This window comes from Muntiacus reevesi, chromosome 1 (assembly GCF_963930625.1).
Source record: "Muntiacus reevesi chromosome 1, mMunRee1.1, whole genome shotgun sequence".
In the NCBI taxonomy this organism is placed as follows: Eukaryota; Metazoa; Chordata; class Mammalia; order Artiodactyla; family Cervidae; genus Muntiacus; species Muntiacus reevesi.
The window spans coordinates 63,720,972-63,738,853 of NC_089249.1; the positions used below are offsets into that span (position 1 = coordinate 63,720,972).

At 40.7% G+C, this 17,882-nt stretch overlaps 1 protein-coding gene across 2 annotated transcripts; it reads right to left on the reverse strand.

Moving 5' to 3' along the window:
- Window positions 1-1,603: 1,603 nt before the first annotated feature.
- On the reverse strand, window positions 1,604-16,558 carry TADA1 (transcriptional adaptor 1). Of its 2 annotated transcripts, XM_065946173.1 has the most exons (9): window positions 16,419-16,558; window positions 11,021-11,112; window positions 10,709-10,774; window positions 7,521-7,618; window positions 5,848-6,057; window positions 4,476-4,627; window positions 3,239-3,352; window positions 2,307-2,469; window positions 1,604-1,877 (listed from the first exon to the last, which is right to left on the reverse strand). In XM_065946173.1, exons 1-9 carry the CDS (start codon window positions 16,490-16,492, stop codon window positions 1,725-1,727), a joined length of 1,122 nt encoding a protein of 373 aa, XP_065802245.1. In that variant the 5' UTR covers window positions 16,493-16,558; the 3' UTR covers window positions 1,604-1,724. The 2 variants fall into 2 exon arrangements, with proteins under 2 accessions (XP_065802245.1, XP_065802254.1); XM_065946182.1 differs by lacking the exon at window positions 3,239-3,352.
- Between the last annotated feature and the right edge of the window lie 1,324 nt (window positions 16,559-17,882).

Genomic DNA, 17,882 nt, shown 5'->3' on the forward strand with positions numbered 1-17,882 from the left:
CTGGAGGCAGTGTTTGGTGGAACTGAGGTATTTGAATCAGAGTCTATCTTGAAAATTCCTAAGTATCAATGACTCTACCTGCCTGCCGTGCCCCTAGCCTCATCTCTCCACTGTATAAAATGATACTTGAGGAAAACTGGCATGGAAAGCAGACCTTAAGAGTGTAGGCCCAAAACTTGGGAGTCCTCTGGTGTCCTCTGGTCCCACCAGAATGGTGAGTAGGGATTTAGGCCAGGTCCTATAGAGGAGTGAGGAATTCTCTTTGGAGGTCCACTGCTACACGGATTTCAGCGGGAACCTGCCCTTGTAATGAGCAGCAGGGCATGTTCAAGACGGCTAGGTGTCTCTCCATCTATGGAGCACATGAAATGTAATACACACTTAGCACTGAGGCTCAAGATATAATATGGATCCACTATACACACTTAGATATCAGTTCAAGTTCTTAGAAATCCTAAAAATTCTTGAGTTACCCAAAACTCTAAATGACTTTTCAGAGTTGTGCCAAGAACTGAAACTAAGCTATTTATTTTTTTGTCTTAATCTATGTATCCCAAAAGGAAGCGATGACACACCTTAATTGGAACCTGTTTTTTATCTTTCTGATACATTCTTTTGAAAAGTTTCTGCTAAGATCTCATAAAGCAAGGTTCTTCATATTTCTGAAGGCAGTATTCGTTATGTTTACTTACATAAAGTTTTCTCCCAAAAGATTTATTTGTTGCATTTAAAATACAAAAACAAATGCACAGATCCAGATATTGAACCACACATACTTATCTACACATATATTATTTAGACCTACTTAAACCCATCTGTATATTCTAGTGTATCTACCTATAACATCTCTTGAATAAAAAAAGCAACATATCGTTTAAGAAACAAACTTGGTTATTACTAACACTGCCATTTGGAAGGATATTTCACAGGAACAGGAGAATTAACCAAGTATAAATCCAATATGTTTACCTGAACTTCTTAAAGAAGTCTACAAGAACAGATGAACCTACCAATCAAAGTCTTTGGGCCTAACAACTCTAAAAGAAAGGAATTATGAGAAGATATTTTTATAAAGTTAATTACATCCTAAGAGATTATTCTCATTTGGTTTTTAAAGAAGAGACTTTATCTTATCGAACAGCATAGTATTTCTAAGTCTTATTTTCTATGAAATTGTAATAGGCAACCGTATCTGTTAAAACTGGTCACCAAAAAAAAGTATACTAAACTGATGACTAACAAAGATAACCAACTTTTAACTTTGTTAAAAGCAGTTTAAGAAAAAACAGTTCTTCAGGAGAAAAGCAGAAATTTTAGACTTGCCAGATACAGAATACATGATGTCTCTGAACAGACAGACATCCTCCTGATTGTGGAGACAAAGTTATAACAGCTTCTTTGTTCTAGAATGTCACCTACCTCACATGAAGACCATAGGATACTAGGGCTCAGATGCCCAAACATCGCTATTCCAGGCACAGAACTTTCTCAGTGCCTAGTCCCATAATTGGGAACACACACACATACACAAGAGAGATATGGGTCATTATCAAAATCAGATTTATATTAATGGCGTCACAGTAGCAACACAAAATGTACTGTCTCATTTCCATAGGAAAGATTATATGTACACTATACACTTAAGTCTTGAAATGTGACTCCCCAAAACATTCAATTCAATAATCAACGAGTTTGCTGAGGGTCCCACACCGTCAAATCCTAATTCAGCAGAACAAAAGCCCCTCCTTGGCTGCCAAGCGCTGGCGATGGACTTTGTCTTGCTGCAGCTCTTCGTGATTTGGATGCCAGAGTTTCATAATGATCCTTTCAATGTTGAGAGCATATACGGTGTGGGTAGGAATGACTTCCCTGTGTACCTGGGATAAAAACATCAGCATGTCTCCAATTATACTTCAGTACACAGACAATGAAAGTAAGGTTTCTATCAACAAAACACTCACACACAAGACACAAACCTGTTAAGTTTTGAGCCAAAACTTAATAAAACCCAAAACATAACCAAAAAAACAAGGAAATAACAAGGCTCTGAAGGAGAAATAAGGGAACAAGGAGTTTTTTTCTCCTTTCACCGGAAAGGTGAGAAATGGGGGAGGTAAGTTAGGAAGGATTCCTGAGAGCAAGATTTGAAAATAAGGCTAGTATTAATAACAAACAATAACTTTAATAACAATAAAAACTGAAAAACAAGAAATGGGAAAGCTAGTGAATATTACCTTTGTAGACTTGAAGAAACTTTGAACCTATCCATAAATCTAGGTAAACCTTAAGGTGCCAAGAGTTATTACCTGCAAAGCTTCAAAAAGGTCGTACATATTCACTGGAGGCAGAGACGCGGGCAGTGTGTCCCCAGAACACGCCAGCAGGAGCGCCGCCTGCTGCTCAGCATCATCAGGGGGCGGGTGAGACGCTGGGTTCTGACCGGCACAAGGAGCGGAGAAGGCTGGAGGGCTGAAAACGGAATGTGTCAGAAACAGTCCCAGTAAGAAAGAGGGAAACCACTGAACAACCAGAACAGGGACGGTCTGCTAGAAAACTTCTTATAAGATATATCTCAAAATGAATCAGAAATCCAATTATTTTTCAGCCAGTGTATACATGAATAACCTACAATTTTCATTTTTAAAGGCAGCCCATCTCTGGGGCTTGAAATAAAATGCAGTGCAACTACACTTACCCTCCTCCCTCCACAAGTGTCAAAATATTTGTTAAGTCAGGATACAGAGTCAAAATTGTTTCCTGCCCTTAACGAGCTTCTAGGTAGAAAAAAAAATAGACCCTAATTAAAGGAAAATGAAATTGCAAACTGACCTGGAGAGGAAACTGAGACAACAGGATCAAAACATAACAAGCAAGGAAAGAAGATAAAGCACAAAAGAAGCAACAGGCAAAACCAGGGGGGTAGAGAAAACGCATCCAAATTTTGCCAAGTTCCCCAAAGAAAACCCAGATATGACTGGGAAGACAAGCATGATTTTCGTATCATTATACAGTAGGAGATAAGCTCTGCCACTCTGGAGGACACACAGGTCAAGCAGCGAGGACGGAACTCGGAGGAAAGCACAAGTGGGCTGTGAGCGTGGGTTTCGGCACCAGCCAAAGGCAGCCCTGATGGAGAAACAGGTGGCCAAGAATGAGGCAGGAGCCTTACAGGGACAGGCTGGCAGGGAGAGAGGGCGGCCGGAGGCCTGGCAGGCGCAGACACTGCTCCAGCACTCACCCGACACAAGGGGCTGTTTTTCTCTCAAGGCGAATGACTCGCAAAGGAGAACAAATAATCCACAACAGGTACACGTGAATGAGGCTGAGAACATAAACCATCACCTGTGGCCGTCTGAAACAGTGAACCCTGTCTAAGCTGCTGCTCTTCAAACTGAGCCTCATGAGTTGAGTCGAGGTCTGCAGAGCCACGAACCAAGCACAGTGCAGGCCCCCTGCGGCGTCAGCACCGTCCGCCCCGGCTCCCTGCCCGCTCTCCCGCCTCACACCCCACCACGATCACGCCACCTGCCTTCCCTGCCAGCTATTTCTTCCCCATCACCACTCCAGCCAGCCTTCCCAATCACACTTTTTTCTACCTCTCTTCTCCCTGAAAAGAGACAACAAAGGGAAGGTAATCCAGGTCATCTCAGAGGGATGTTTCAGGACAGCATAGAGGTCCTGGGAGCCCACAGTAGAGTGCAGAGAGGTTCCAGAGATCGGAGCTGAAAGACCAGATCTGCACAAGAGGATGCCAAGAGCAACCGATGACACCCAGCCCAGGCCACCATCCTGAGCTCCAGCAACAAATGCCAGATAAGGACCTGGAGAAACACCCACCACACCTCCTCCCACCATCTGGAAACCCAACCTTGACCTAACAATCACAGGCCACATTTCTGAGTGACAGCTGGCCCACTCCCACCACCAGGAGGTGCTGCCCCAGGAGTCTTCAAGATGCACTGCCCCCAGATAGTGGGGCTCACATTAAACCACACGCCGCAGTCAAACTCTACAACTTTACTTTTGATCTATAGAGTACCAAAAGAATTCACCAGTTATGCAAGGAAGCAACTTGAGAAAATAAAACTGTACTGCTCTCAGACATACCCTAGACTCACAGAAACTCAACAACCAATTATTTAACGGTGGTCTATTACATAAGAGTAGCACCCCACTCCAGTACTCTTGCCTGGAGAATCCCATGGACAGGGGAACCTGGTAGGCTGCAGTCCATGGGGTCGCTAAGAATCGGACACGACTGAGCGACTTCACTTTCACTTTTCACTTTCATGCATTGGAGGAAGAAATGGCAAAACACTCCAGTGTTCTTGCCTGGAGAATCCCAGGGATGGCAGACCCTGGTGGGCTGCCGTCTATGGGGTTGCACAGAATCGGACACGACTGAAGCGACTTAGCAGCAGCAGCGTAACCAACTAGAAAGGATGGATGCAAAAATCACAAGAAACTTCATATACCTTTCTATTAAGCTGTTATAAGCTACTACACTATTCTTCAGGTATGGCTGTGGAGTCACATTACTACCAAAGGCATATTTAAAATGACCATCACGTAATCGGTAAGCTTTCCTTCTTGACACAACTGATGTCAGTATGTCTTTAAGGTGATTCTGTAAAAACAAGAAAAAAAAATGAAAAATAGCATGAACTCCTCTTAAAAGCAAACCATAAAACTCCCATTGACCAAACAATGTTTATTGGGACTGAATGAATGGAGATGTGAGAAAGGCAAGCAAGTGCTGAAGCCAAACGAATGCTCCCTAAAAAGCCACAGGCCACACCAGAGTGGGCGGGTCTAGCAGGGAGTGAAGGGAGAGGCACCTTTTTATCCAGTTCTACGAGCTTGCTCTTCAGAAATTTATTAAAATCTTTGTACCTCTAAATTGGCTCCTCTCTCTCAAAAATGATTTTCAGATAGCTCTAAATATAAGTACAAAAACAAGTAATTTTTTAAAGTAGCAAACTACCTTGAAGCTTGTTTGAAAATGGTACAAAATGTTTTAAGATCAGGAATATGTTGGTTATAGTGCCCAGTCTACTAAAATCCTTGCATAAATAGAACCCTGGCTCTCTCAAAAGTCACATAAGAGACAGATATATATACAGGAAATAAATAGATATTAGGTATTTAACATCTCTTCACCTTTGTGAGGCCTAAGAGAGGGTTAGAGACTGTCTGTGAGAACAGACTAGTCCCAGACTACCATTATTGACAGCAGAGCCAGGGGGCACGGCATTCCAACTATACCAATAAGACCATCTCATGTCAGGACACCATGGTACCCTTTGTAACTTAAAACTTCATGAGACAGCTATTATAATCTGAGGTACAGGCGAGGAAAGAGAGGCCCAGAGAATTGAAAGGAAAGACCCAACGTCACCTGTCAGTACCTGTGTAGACCCCAGTGGAAGTTTTGTCTAGTAACTGAATGAGTAAAATTAATGAACGGAAGAGTGTGCTGAGACAGAATCCCACGGTTCAGACACCAGACCTAGTAATGCTCTTCAAATGCTGTACCACAGCAAAATCAAGTGATTTTAATCTTTAGGATTCTCAATCTCAATTTTTTGCTTAAAAACTCTCCCCGTGTTGACAAGTTAAACATCAAAAGTGTTATGCCACCAGTAACATTTCTGAAAAGCTTAGTCTGTTAACTGAAGGCAACTGTTTGGATTGTGATGTTTCTCTCCTCAAGAGGAAACAATTTCAGCGAGGCAATTCTGAAATCAGAGTTACATTTTAGTTCTTTTCTTGCAGTACTAACTCTGAATAACACACACAAGCCCCACATTCAATCTATAGGAGTGTTTTTGACACCAGTAAACCAACCTCCACCGCGTAGACCACAGCTGAGACAGCCTCCTCGGTGACATTGTCCAGCCCGTGTTCGTAAGCAGTCACTATCATTCTCCCTTCAAGCTGACCCCGAGTAGGAAGCATCATTGTGTGGGAACAAAGTTTCAAGTCATCGTCATCCTGGGGATCCTTTGCCACAAACTGCTGGGCTCCTGAGAGGGGATTTTGAGGCTGGAATCTATGCTATAGGTAAGAAAACTTTTCACAATTATTCATTACATGACAAGTAATAAGACACAAACAAAAGTAACCAATGAATTGGACCTGAGATCCTACAAACCAATGCCATCAAAACTAAACCATAAGAGTTTAAAAAAAGCAACTCATGCACAAACAATCACAGATTCACAACCATTACATATTAATAATGAAGACATGAGTTTAGGGGAATAGTAGTAGTATGCATAGTAGTTTATTCTATTTAATTAATTCCTTAGTAATCACAGAATATATGGCTCTGTGCAAAAAATAACAAATGGGGAGAAAGAGAAGATATAAAACTACTTTCAAATAAGTCAAAACATTTTAAGTACACTTGTAAGTAAGCAGATTCTAAAAGCAAAAATAGACAGTGAACGTTTCAGAAAATTGGTAATTTCTGTTACCAACGTAAAGATCTAATAACAAATATTCCAAGATAATGTAGGGTAGTATAACTCTTCAGTTACATTATATTCCACTAACAATTCTCAACACAGAATCTTTTTAAGACCGTCATTACTTTTTAAAAAAATAGCCTTTCCCAATCTTTTCCACTTATATAAGCCCAGCCTTGCCCTGGGAGATACTGACAGCACATTTATATTCTCCACCATCAGTAGGAGATATGTCCCTGTAGCTTTAGCTTAAGTCCAGCTCACTAGATTTTGTAAGAAATATGGCTTGTCCTATTTGAAGTCTATATTATAAAAGCAACTTGGCTTTTCCATTTTTCAAGCATAAAACTGTTTTATATCAAACATGCTTTTTTAAAGCAAGTACACCTCTCTGGAGATGCTGACGCCCTCCAGATCGAATATTATTGATATAAAACATAGAGCAAAAATTAGAAGTAAATACATGCTTGCTGATGTTAATCAGTAAAGTATCCAATCAAATCTATAAGAGGGATACTTTTGGGAAACTTTGTTCCCTGGATATAAACCTGAAAAAGCAGTTCTAAAATGTTTACAAATTTCATAGTCCAATGCCTTCAAGATTTCTCTGAGGATCCCCAGAAGGCTCAAGGTTTACCAGGGCATCACCAAGATCCTGCTGGAGGCCTCTAGACCTCCTGGACCCTTGGAACAGAAGTCTTCAATCTGAGTAACATTATTCATTCCCAAAGATATTTTAGAGGGAAAAGAACACAGGTATAGTTCTTGAATCAGTGAAAAATCATTATATACTAATGAAAACATATTAATAATTATGCAATAACAAACTAGAAGTATAAAAATTCAGACACTTTGGTAAAGAGGGTTTCAAAGATTGAGTCCCAATTTCAAATTCAATAACATCTTTTCCTCCCCAAATAACATCTTTTTCTCTTCACCTTTTTTCAACTTTCCTACCAGAATTGTAATATTCATTAAAAAACTAAAGCCAGTTCCATCACAACAGTTCTTAAATCAGTCATTACCAAGATCTACTGAAGAACCACCTACATCAAATTTCTGACGAACAGAAGAAAGCTTTTTCTTTCCCTTTGGTTTTCCAGGTTTGGCTGCAGAACCCCCTGTCCAGGGTAAAGATCCAGCACCCTCTATGAGACAGAAAAATAACAATCATAAGAGAAAAGAACGACAACTGATAACTGTTAAGTCTGTTTTCACTTTGGGTTAAAGAAGTATGAGTTGCTCAAATGATGGAAATAAACAATAAATCCCTAAATTCAGATCTCTTTCTGCTTCTCTAAACAAGACTTCAAATTCTCTCAAATCACTTTTTTTTTTCTAGTTGTAACCAAAATTGTTCTTTTAGGAAGACAAATTTGTTTTTCACGTTTTTAATTGTCTACGGCGTGCTTGTTTGCTTAATAGTAGCAGTAATATTATAAAAGGAGGACAGAATTTTCTAGTTCAAGATAGCAAACTGAGCACATGTATGTGTCTCCTCTCTCTTTCAAGATCCTACTAAAAACAACAGTAGAAAAAAGTAAATGGCACATCCACAACAGAGATTAAAAGGAAAATGAGTGGCAGACCAAGATGAGATCTCACCAAATTCCAAGGATAGGCTAAAAAGGAGCCAACTTACAAAGTGGACACATGGGAGCTATGACCTAAGCTAGGCAAGCCTGGCAAATAGGTGGAACTCAGTTAACCGGACCAGTAGACATCCATAAAGAATCGGAATTTGTAGGTGAGTCCAGTGAAAAACAGGAGGGACAGTACAGCTAAAAACAAGATTAATGGAGTATCTATATTGAAAAGTCATCTATACAAATGCCTTCCCTCACATCCAGGACTGAGCTCAGTACAACACAAAAAAGATGGGTACCCTGATCAAAAGTTAAGAATTTCAAGACAACCCAAGCACAGCAGTAAATCAATGCAGGCCCTTCCGAGTCCACACAGCCAGACCCACCCGCTCACTCCTGTGCATAGTGAGGTGCATGTGACAGGCGAGAGGACAGGGGAATGGAGAACTCTTCTCTAGTTAAAATAAAACAAGATGTCCTGGCTTTACTAAGGTAGCTGGTATGGGTGCTGGCAGCCTCGAGCACAGCCCCACTCTAACAGCTGTTAGGCCTCCTGTCACTCTAAAGGGCAACCTCCAGGCAGTTTTATGCTTCATTCTTAAATACAAATTATCAGACATTTGATAGTAACCTGTAACATGGTAAGAAAGACCAAGCTAAACAAACAAAAAAATCAAAGTTACACATACACTTGAAAAAAATATCTCAAAGAATACTTTTAAGAAAAAAGACAATGCACATAAAGTGTCTAGGACACAGTTGTTAGTAGTCAACAAATAATATTATTAAAACCATCTTTCTTGCCTGGCTTAGAGAAATAGTAAGCAATTTGACCACAATTATTAACACACACAAAAATTATACTTCTATATTATATTTTTAGTAGAAATCATCTCCAACAAATATTTTGTTTTAAGGAAAGATATTTTGGATGTTTGATGGAGAAATAATCTCTTAAATTCCAATGTATCTTCATTTATTTTTAAACAACCAACAACAAACATTCAAGAGTATCAAAGGCTTTAATTAAAATCAGCCACCTATACTAGTATCACTTCATATTCTATTGGCATTTATTTTTAAGAGAAATTTTACATGTTCCTTCACCTGCTTTTTTTATATCCATGTGGGGTAGATATTACTGTCTCATGGAAGCTAACAACATTCAATAATTAAATACATCACCTAATATAAGCTAGTGACAAAACTTAAACTTGAACCCAAGTCTCCTAACTCCTATCAACCAAAGTTTTTAATTCCAGTCGTCCCACTGAATCTTTTGGGTGTCTGGCACTTCAGAATATATCTACCTAAAAAGTAAGATCGGTCCTCACAAAATGTTCGCTTTTCTGATCAAATTAAATTTTAAACAATAGAGTGGATTATCTTTATGATCTAAGAGGCAAAAGTCCACTTCCATTTAAATTAAACATCAGACACAGTGTAGAATGTGCAGCAAGGGGTAGGTGAGGGGTGGAGAGCAGCCTCCCTGCTCTAACACCAATCTCCATAAACAAACACTCTTTACCACTCTTCCCACCAACGGTAACTTCTCTTGAGTGTGAAGAACAGGCCTTTAAGATATCTTATCTGAATTCTTGATCTTACAACAGAGCTTAGCAGAGGGAGATGATACAAAATACTAGCCATTTCTAGATAAAAGGTGTTTCTCTGGTGGCTCAGATGGTAAAGTGCCTGTCTGCAATGCAGGAGACTTGGGTTCAATCCCCGAGTGGGGGGAACCCTGGAGAAGGAAATGGCAGCCACTCTAGCAGTCTTGCCTGGAAAATCCCATGGACGGAGGAGCCGGGTAGGCTACTACTGTCCATGGGATCGCAAGGGGTCAGACACGACAGAGTGACTCCACTTTCCCTAGACAAACATGGGCTTTTAATAAATGACCATTAGAATCACCACAGGCCCTTTAAAAGAAACAACAAAAACCAACAGTACCTGAAAATACAAGAGCCCAGGATAAGCTTTACCATGAGGCAAATTTCTAACATATTTATTTGGTTTTGACTAACTGATTAAAATAAGATTCAAAGAGGTGACTTGTACCACTTAAACCTCCAAAAAACTAGGGGCAAAAAATCATTCTGTCTATACTCATTTTCTTAGGTTGAAGTGATAGACTTGGCTTCCATGCACTTCCCTACTTCGCTGCTATTCTCTACCTTTGTTCTCCACAATAGTTTGCCAAACACAGGCTGAAGCACTTAACCTTCCAGGTGCTAATATCTCATTGAATTAAGAATAGGAACATCCAAGTTCTCAACATATGCTGTGGTTTCTCCTCCGCCTGGTTCATCCTCCATACATCTCTGGTAAACCTCTTCTAACCACTAAATTGCCCTCTCTTCACTCTCCTCAGCTTCTTCTTCCTGACTAACTACTCGCCTCCTCACCTCTGGTTTACTTAAGTAATTGAAACCCAGTAAAGCCCAAAAGTCAATGTAAGGACTGTGAAACTACCTGTTTTAAAAAGGTCCTATAAAAGAATCAGCATTTTATAATAAAATGTGTCTTCTAAGCAGTTCAAAGAACATTTCATTTGCAAACACGTCTGTTAAAGGCAGCCAGAGCCTAGTAATAAGCCCAGTTTGTGGCTTTCCTGACTGACATCCCTAGAGGTTATTTCCACTCCCTTACCTGGTGTAGACACCAAAATCTGACAACGCGTGAGAATAGCCAGGAGGAAATCGTTGTGAGAATGGACTGAAAAAGGGAAGATTGTCACAAGTCAAGTACACAATATTTACAACATAAGGAACCCACTGTTTTAGTCTAGTTTTTAAAGACTTTGGCTATCCCCTACTCTGCCATTCTTTACATTTACTTTTAAATATCCACATTATTTAAATGACCTTACATACTACTAAAACCAAAAAAAAAATTTAACTTAATTTATTGCAGATCTGGGAAAACTTCAGAACCATAAAATAACTCCCCAGATTATTTTACCATTATCCTGTGTGAGAAGTCTATGAGCTTCAAGGTCAAACTCTTCTTTGCTGATCTTCTGCTTGAACCACAACTTTAAGTTAGCCCAGTATCTGCAGAGGCAGAAGCAATATTAAGAACCTCAGGTTTTGCTTCTTCCCCAAGTTCACCTTATCTCCCTCAACTCCCAGGGAAAGAAGGAAATTTTGCATTCCTTAATGTTACGGACTGAGTTGTGTTTCCCCCCAAATTCATATGTTGAATCCCTAACCCCTAGTACCACAGAACGTGACAGGGCCTTCAAAGAGGTAATTATGTAACCTGCTTATTTAACTTATATGCAGAGTACATCATGAGAAATGCTGGACAGGATGAAGCAGAAGCTGGAATCAAAATTACCAGGAGAAATATCAATAACCTCAGATATGCAGATGACACCACCTTTATGGCAGAAAGTGAAGAACTAAAGAGCCTCTTGATGAAAGAGAAAGAGAAGACTGAAAAACTTGGCTTAAAGCTCAACATTCAGAAAACCAAGATCATGGCATCCAGTCCCATCAATTCATGGCAAACAGACAGGGAAACATTGGAAACAGTGACAGATTTTATTTTGGGGGGCTCCGAAATCACTGCAGATAGTGCCTGCAGCCATGAAATTAAAAGACGCTTGCTCCTTGGTAGAAAAGCTATGACCAACCTAGACAGCATATTAAAAAGAAGAGACATTACTTTGTCAACAAAGGTCCATCTAGTCAAGGCCATAGTTTTTCCAGTAGTCATGTATGGATGTGAGAGTTGGACTATAAACTAAGCTGAGTGCTGAAGAATTAATGCTTTTGAACTGTGGTGTTGAAGAATAATACTCTTGAGAGTCCCTTGGACAGCAAGGAGATCCAGCCAGTCTATCCTAAAGGAGATCAGTCCTGAATATTCACTGGAAGGACTGATGATGAAGCTGAAACTCCAATACTTTAGCCACCTGATGCAAAGAACTGACTTATTGGAAAAGACCGTGATGCTGGGAAAGATTGAAGGCAGGAGGAGAAGGGGACAACAGAGGATGAGATGGTTGGATGGCATCACCGACTCAATGGACATGAGTTTGAGTAAGCTCTGGGAGTTGGTGATGGGACAGGGAAGCCTGGAGTGCTGCAGTCCATGGGATCGCAAAGAGTCAGACATGACCGAGCGACTGAACTGAACTGAACTGGAGGCATCAGGGTAGGCCCTAACCCAATGAGACTGGTGTCCTTATAAGAAGGGACTAGGATACAGACAAGAGACAGCAGGCAACAGTCAATGGGAGAGGCCTCAGAAAACAACAACCCTGCTCACACCCTGATGTCAGACCTCTAGACTCTGGAATGGTGAGAAAATAAATCAGTTGTTTAAGCTATTGAGGAGTCAGAATACCATCAGAAGAGGAAAGTCCTCCCTAAAAGGGACTGAGCGGGAGTCACAGAGTCTGACCTGTAAGTCAACCAGCTAAAAACCGCAGCTGTACCTTTCCTTCCTCGCAGCTGCCTTTCTAAAGGACCTACTCCCCAGAAAAATACACTTAAAATTATTTTAAATATTATTAAAGTTGTCAAATATTGCATATTTGAAAGCTGTTGAGAGTAGATCTGAACAACTTACTGCCCAAAGACGTATCAATAAGTCTTTTGTTAACCTGAATATTATTGACCAGAGTGTTTCAATATTCACTTACATAACAAATTGATGGTCATGGGTGTTAGTTTCTACAAAATCCCCCAGTCAATAATGTATTAAAAGTTCTCATCACAAGAAATAAATAATTTTTTAACTATGTATGATGAGAGACATGAACTAGACTTCTTGTGGTGCCACACTGAAATATATACACAAATCCTGAAGCATTAATATTGTACCCCTGAGACTAACGAAAAGTTGTCTGTCATTTTACCTCAATTTTGAGAAAGCTTTATATTTTAAAGTCTGTTGTGTTTTATAGATTGAGGAGTGTACATTAATACGGACTTTGGGTGACCTTTTCCCTCAACTGAACTCAAATTTTACTCCATCTGGTTGAACGGGCTTCTAAAATAACTTGCCACAAAGAAAAATACCTAAGCATAAGAGAAACTTAGTGGTTTTTTAAAAGTGAAAAACAACCACTAATCATAAAAATTACTAGTTAACTGGTAGGAAAAAAAAGGATCCAATCTTTTATACCTTAACAACATTATTAAAAATAGGAGTAAAATACTTGATTTTTCACATCCACACCCCTTGTTTTAATGCTTAAGCAAGCTACTCCTCATTCATGAAGCAGGACTAATTAATTACTTAGTACATGTTTTACAGTAACTTTCAATTCACGATTAGCTACTTTGTAATGCTCATTTGAGTTTCTAACAACAAAACAGAGCCCTAAACAAGACAGTTTAATGCTCTCACTGCCATCATTATACCCATGGCAGTTTCTCCTGCTGTCCTATAGACAGATCAGCTTAAGTTTGGCTAACTATATATATGTAATTGTTTGAGTTCCTGTACTCCCCACCCCAACCCCGCCGTGGAAAATTCCTAACTTTAATGGAGACTTAAAGTTTCCCAAGACCCATTTCATTCAACAGCAAAACAAGTTTAGTTCTAGAACCTGGCACAACATTTCACCTGAGTCAAATTCATTAATCAATAATACCTTCCCAATAGCAAACACTTACATGATTCCCCTGCCTTTTTAAAGACAAGAACAATTTAAAAGTGAAATAAAGTATCACAGAAAAGCAAAAGTCTTTTCCTATCCCATACAACAAAAGAGGAGAGTAACATGAGAAAAACTTCATTGCTTAAAAACCCTGTGTTCCTATTTTCAAGAAAGGATAGTTTCAAATACTTCATACTTGAAGACAAGACTCTACCAACCTGATGCTATCTATCTTCTCAAACTTTATAGCCCAAATAGCCAGCACTGGCTATCAAGTTGAAGACTCACTTCCCAATCCTGGTCCCTGTTATAACTCGTTGTATAGCCATGGACAACTGATTGTTTTCCTTAAAAATGAGAAAAACAAAGTAAGCCAGCCTCTATGTAGGTGAGGATAATGGGTGATGAGTATAAATGAATCAGACTAGGAAGCACTGCAGATACCTGGGGAAAATTAAATAACATATGGCTAAATCATCCCAAAAACTAAGCACTCATTTGAACCCGACACTCTATTGAGTACTATACAAAGTGAGTAAGCTAGCAAAGCTCATGTCTTTCCAGAAGCTGACACGCGCAGACAGCCTGGCATACAGGACATTAGGACAACAGCATCAACTAGGAAACAACTCACGCCTGAGGTCCTTATATACCTGACGCATCTTATCCATGAACAAGAACCGCATTCAAATGGTCAGGCTGTACAAACCAAAAAAACTACGCAAGCAGGATATGTGAGAAAATATTGTAGGACAGACTGCTCAACCAAGAAGCACTTTTTAAGGAGCAGAGGGGAAAAAAGACAATGGAAAACATTAATAGAGAACAACACTGTACCACTAACTCTTCCTTGCACAAAGGTATATTTTGATTACATTCTTAATGGAGATTCAGCTACAGATGCACCAAATTTAGCTTTGGCATCTGTATTTGACAAAACATCTGATAGCCAGCACTGACCTTTAAAGACCAAATAGGAAACACTAACTTCAACATTTCTGGTGACCTGTGTGAGAAGGGTGGGATCACAGAGGGTATCACTGCATCTAATCAGTCAATTATACACACAAGCCAAGTTTACTGTAGCATGAAAACATTCACTTTCAAATATTTGTAAGCATCATAAATATAAGAGTGACAAGTCTATCATGCTTAAAAAGTGTAAATTTTAGCAGTCAGTATTACAAAAATAAGCTACAGTAATTAATGATGGTAAAGGCTGTCAATTTTACTCATTAAAATAATTAAGAATTTTTAATTAAGTAAGCAAGGAAGGAGAAAGTCAACATGCATATTAAACTATAATGTCAGGTAAAAATATTTTATCTTTGGGAGTCAATTAATGTTTATAAAAAATTAAATAATTATGCTCAAAATAACAGATTATTAAATTTTAACTCCGGTGTTTCTAGTTTATTACTGTTCCTAATACTAAAATAATCTTTAAAAATTATATTTTGTTTTTAATTATTCCATTTAGTCCATCGGTGTTCCAAGAAGTCTTACATTGTATATCTTGGTAAGACTCAAAGTAGACTGCAACATCAAAATTTCACAAGAAGGAAAAACCAAAACTCATGTATGACATCCAACTTAAGTAACTTCAATTCAGTTATAATAAAAAAATAAAAAGATGAGAAGGAGAGAGGGTGGAGAAAAAGAAAGTATCTCCCAAACACCTTGCACCTCTAGAAACGTTTCAAAGTGAGTGTCTCCTGAGTACTGCAAAACGTATAGAATATCACAAAAATCATCTAGCAGCAATAACACAGGCATTATAATCTTAAACGTTTAAAATTTGCTTCTAATATTTTAGAAAAATAAACATGTAATCATACTGTGTTGAAAATTTCCAAATTTGTCCTTGTACTTCGGAGGGTCTTCTGTGTCTCTGCCTTTGTCCGAGTTACTGATTTTACACTCAGCCATTTCGGCGATTCTGACCCGATTATATACTCGGTCCCCTGCTATAACCTGGGTGAAAGTCTGTCTGGGAGCTTCTGGGATCCTTTGCAACCCCCCGGTAAGGTTTCAGAACGAGAAATCAGACACGAGGGCTCCAATACTGCCATGTCTTTTGAAGAGTTAAGATCTCTGTCCTCTCATCTGTGAAACGGGAGCGATAACTGTACCTACCTCACATCTCTGTTGCGAGGATTAGATGAGATAGGACATCTAGAGCGCTTAAGAGGTGTTCAATAAATGTTCGCTACTGCTTTCTTCACTATAACTGCAGCAGTGTTCAGTGACTATTTCACCGGAAGGTCTGTCTGCCTTCCGAAATTGCTTTCCATGTCTTACCCACAGTTCCTGCACAACACCTGAGCTCAATAAGCCTCCGCTTCCACGAAGCCCTCCGGGAGCGGGCCACCTAGAGACGAGCCGGCTCGGGCTAGGCCGTTGCTCGGCCACGCGCGTCCCGCACTCCGCGCCCTGGCCGCACCCGCCCAACAGGCCCTTGGGCGTGAAGGCGTGGAGTACGCCTAGCTCGCCCCACCCAGGACAGAGCCTCGGGGGAAGGCGCCCGCCCGGGTCCCGAGCAAACCCGGGAGGGCGGCCCCTCCAGCCGGGTGAGTCGGGGCTGCCCGCCGGCCCCCGCCGGAAAAACCCACAGCCCCACAGCCCACGACGCGAGAGGCGCACAGGCCCAGCGGCCGCGTGGACTCACTCCACGGTGGGTGGGCAGCCAGAGGCCGGGGGAGCGCCCGCGCAGAGACGCGGAGGCTGCGTCTGGGGAGCTCTTACTGTTTCACGTTGTCCCCCAGGGCCTCGCTCAAGTTCTTCTTCGCCGCCTCCAGCTCGCTCACAAAGGTCGCCATTGCTCCCCACGTATCAGCCCGACCTCAGACCTCTCGGCCACAGCGACCGGCAACCGAAAAAACAACTCCACGAAGGCTTCGGCTCCGGCGACGCGGTCTCCTCCCGTCTGCCCCGCCCCCGGGAGCGCGGAAGACCTGTTTGGTTTTCAGCTCCGCGCGCCTGCCTGGAGAGAAAGTGCTGAGCCGAGCCCGGCGTTTCCGCGGCCCTCCAGCCCCGCCCCTCGCGTCACAAGCCCCGCCCCTCGCGTCACAAGCCCCGCCCCTCGCGCGCAACCGTCCCGCCGCCGCCCGGCTGCAGCGTCGCCTGCCGGGCTGGCGCCGCCTGGGCCTCTCGGTCTTACCGCTGCTCAAATATCTAATTCGGTCTTTTTACCTGGATAAGTATCTCCTCCCTCCAAGTCTAAAAGTAAATGATGTTGATTTTATTCTCTTTCGTTGCCTTATTTTTTTGCCACTCATTTCATTGACTTGTTAATTTTCTGTCTTCTCCAACTAACGTGTAAGTTCGTGAGGACAGGATTTCTGTTTCATTCACTGCTGTTTCCCCTAATTCCTACGGCAGTACCTGATACATAGTGGGCTCTCAGTAAATATTTGATAAGTGAATGAAATAATGAGGACAAGTAGGGAAAATACACAGAAGGATAAAAGAAAAAAATGTTACCACCCCCAGACAAACTCTTTCACCCTTCCCGTAATTTATAATCATACCCTATCTTCAATTGTGCGTCTTGGTAGGGTTTTCATTATATTTACTTAATATAATAATATATATATTTTCCTCTTATATCACATCGTCTTTATAATCGTCGTTTTATTGACAGCATATTAAATACCCTACAGGAGAAAGGCACACAATAACTTGTTTCCCAATTGTTAGACTATTTCCATTTTTTTCTTTTAAAAACAATATTGTAATAAACTTTATGCATAAAACTTTCCCTCATTTAGGATTATTACTTTAAAACAGAGTCCCATAAATAGAATTACTGGGTTAAATGATAGGAGTATTTAAAAGAGTCTTGGTGCATATTGTCAAATTGCCTCTCCCAAGTTTGAAATAATCCTAAGTGGCTTTTAAATCTTGTGTAATTTCTCCACGGAGGTTCCTTAAAGCTTCTTCATTCCTTCAGCAAGTATACAATGAGTTTCTGTCATGCATCTGGCACTCTTTTGAGTGCTGGGGATACAAAGATGAACTGGACACTCCCCCTAACTTGGCATTAAATTTTCTTATGACCTGGATATCAGCCTACCTGTCTGCCTCACACACCCACAGGCTTGTCTTCATCACCCCTTATTATCTACTTCACATTCTAGTTATTTGACTTTCTATAACAAACCCTATGTTTCAGTCCCTTTATATCTCCTCTCTGCTAGTTTTGAGACC

Excerpts from the sequence above, each read along its gene's own strand:
- TADA1 (XM_065946173.1), bottom strand. The coding sequence starts at position 16,492 with ATGGCGACCTTTGTGAGCGAGCTGGAGGCGGCGAAGAAGAACTTGAGC. Across the intron at positions 10,775-11,020 it reads ACTTCTCACACAGGATAATG|TCCATTCTCACAACGATTTC; the intron begins GTAAAATAATCT and ends TCCCTTTTTCAG. Across the intron at positions 2,470-3,238 it reads AAAACAGCCCCTTGTGTCGG|CCCTCCAGCCTTCTCCGCTC; the intron begins GTGAGTGCTGGA and ends TTCCGTTTTCAG.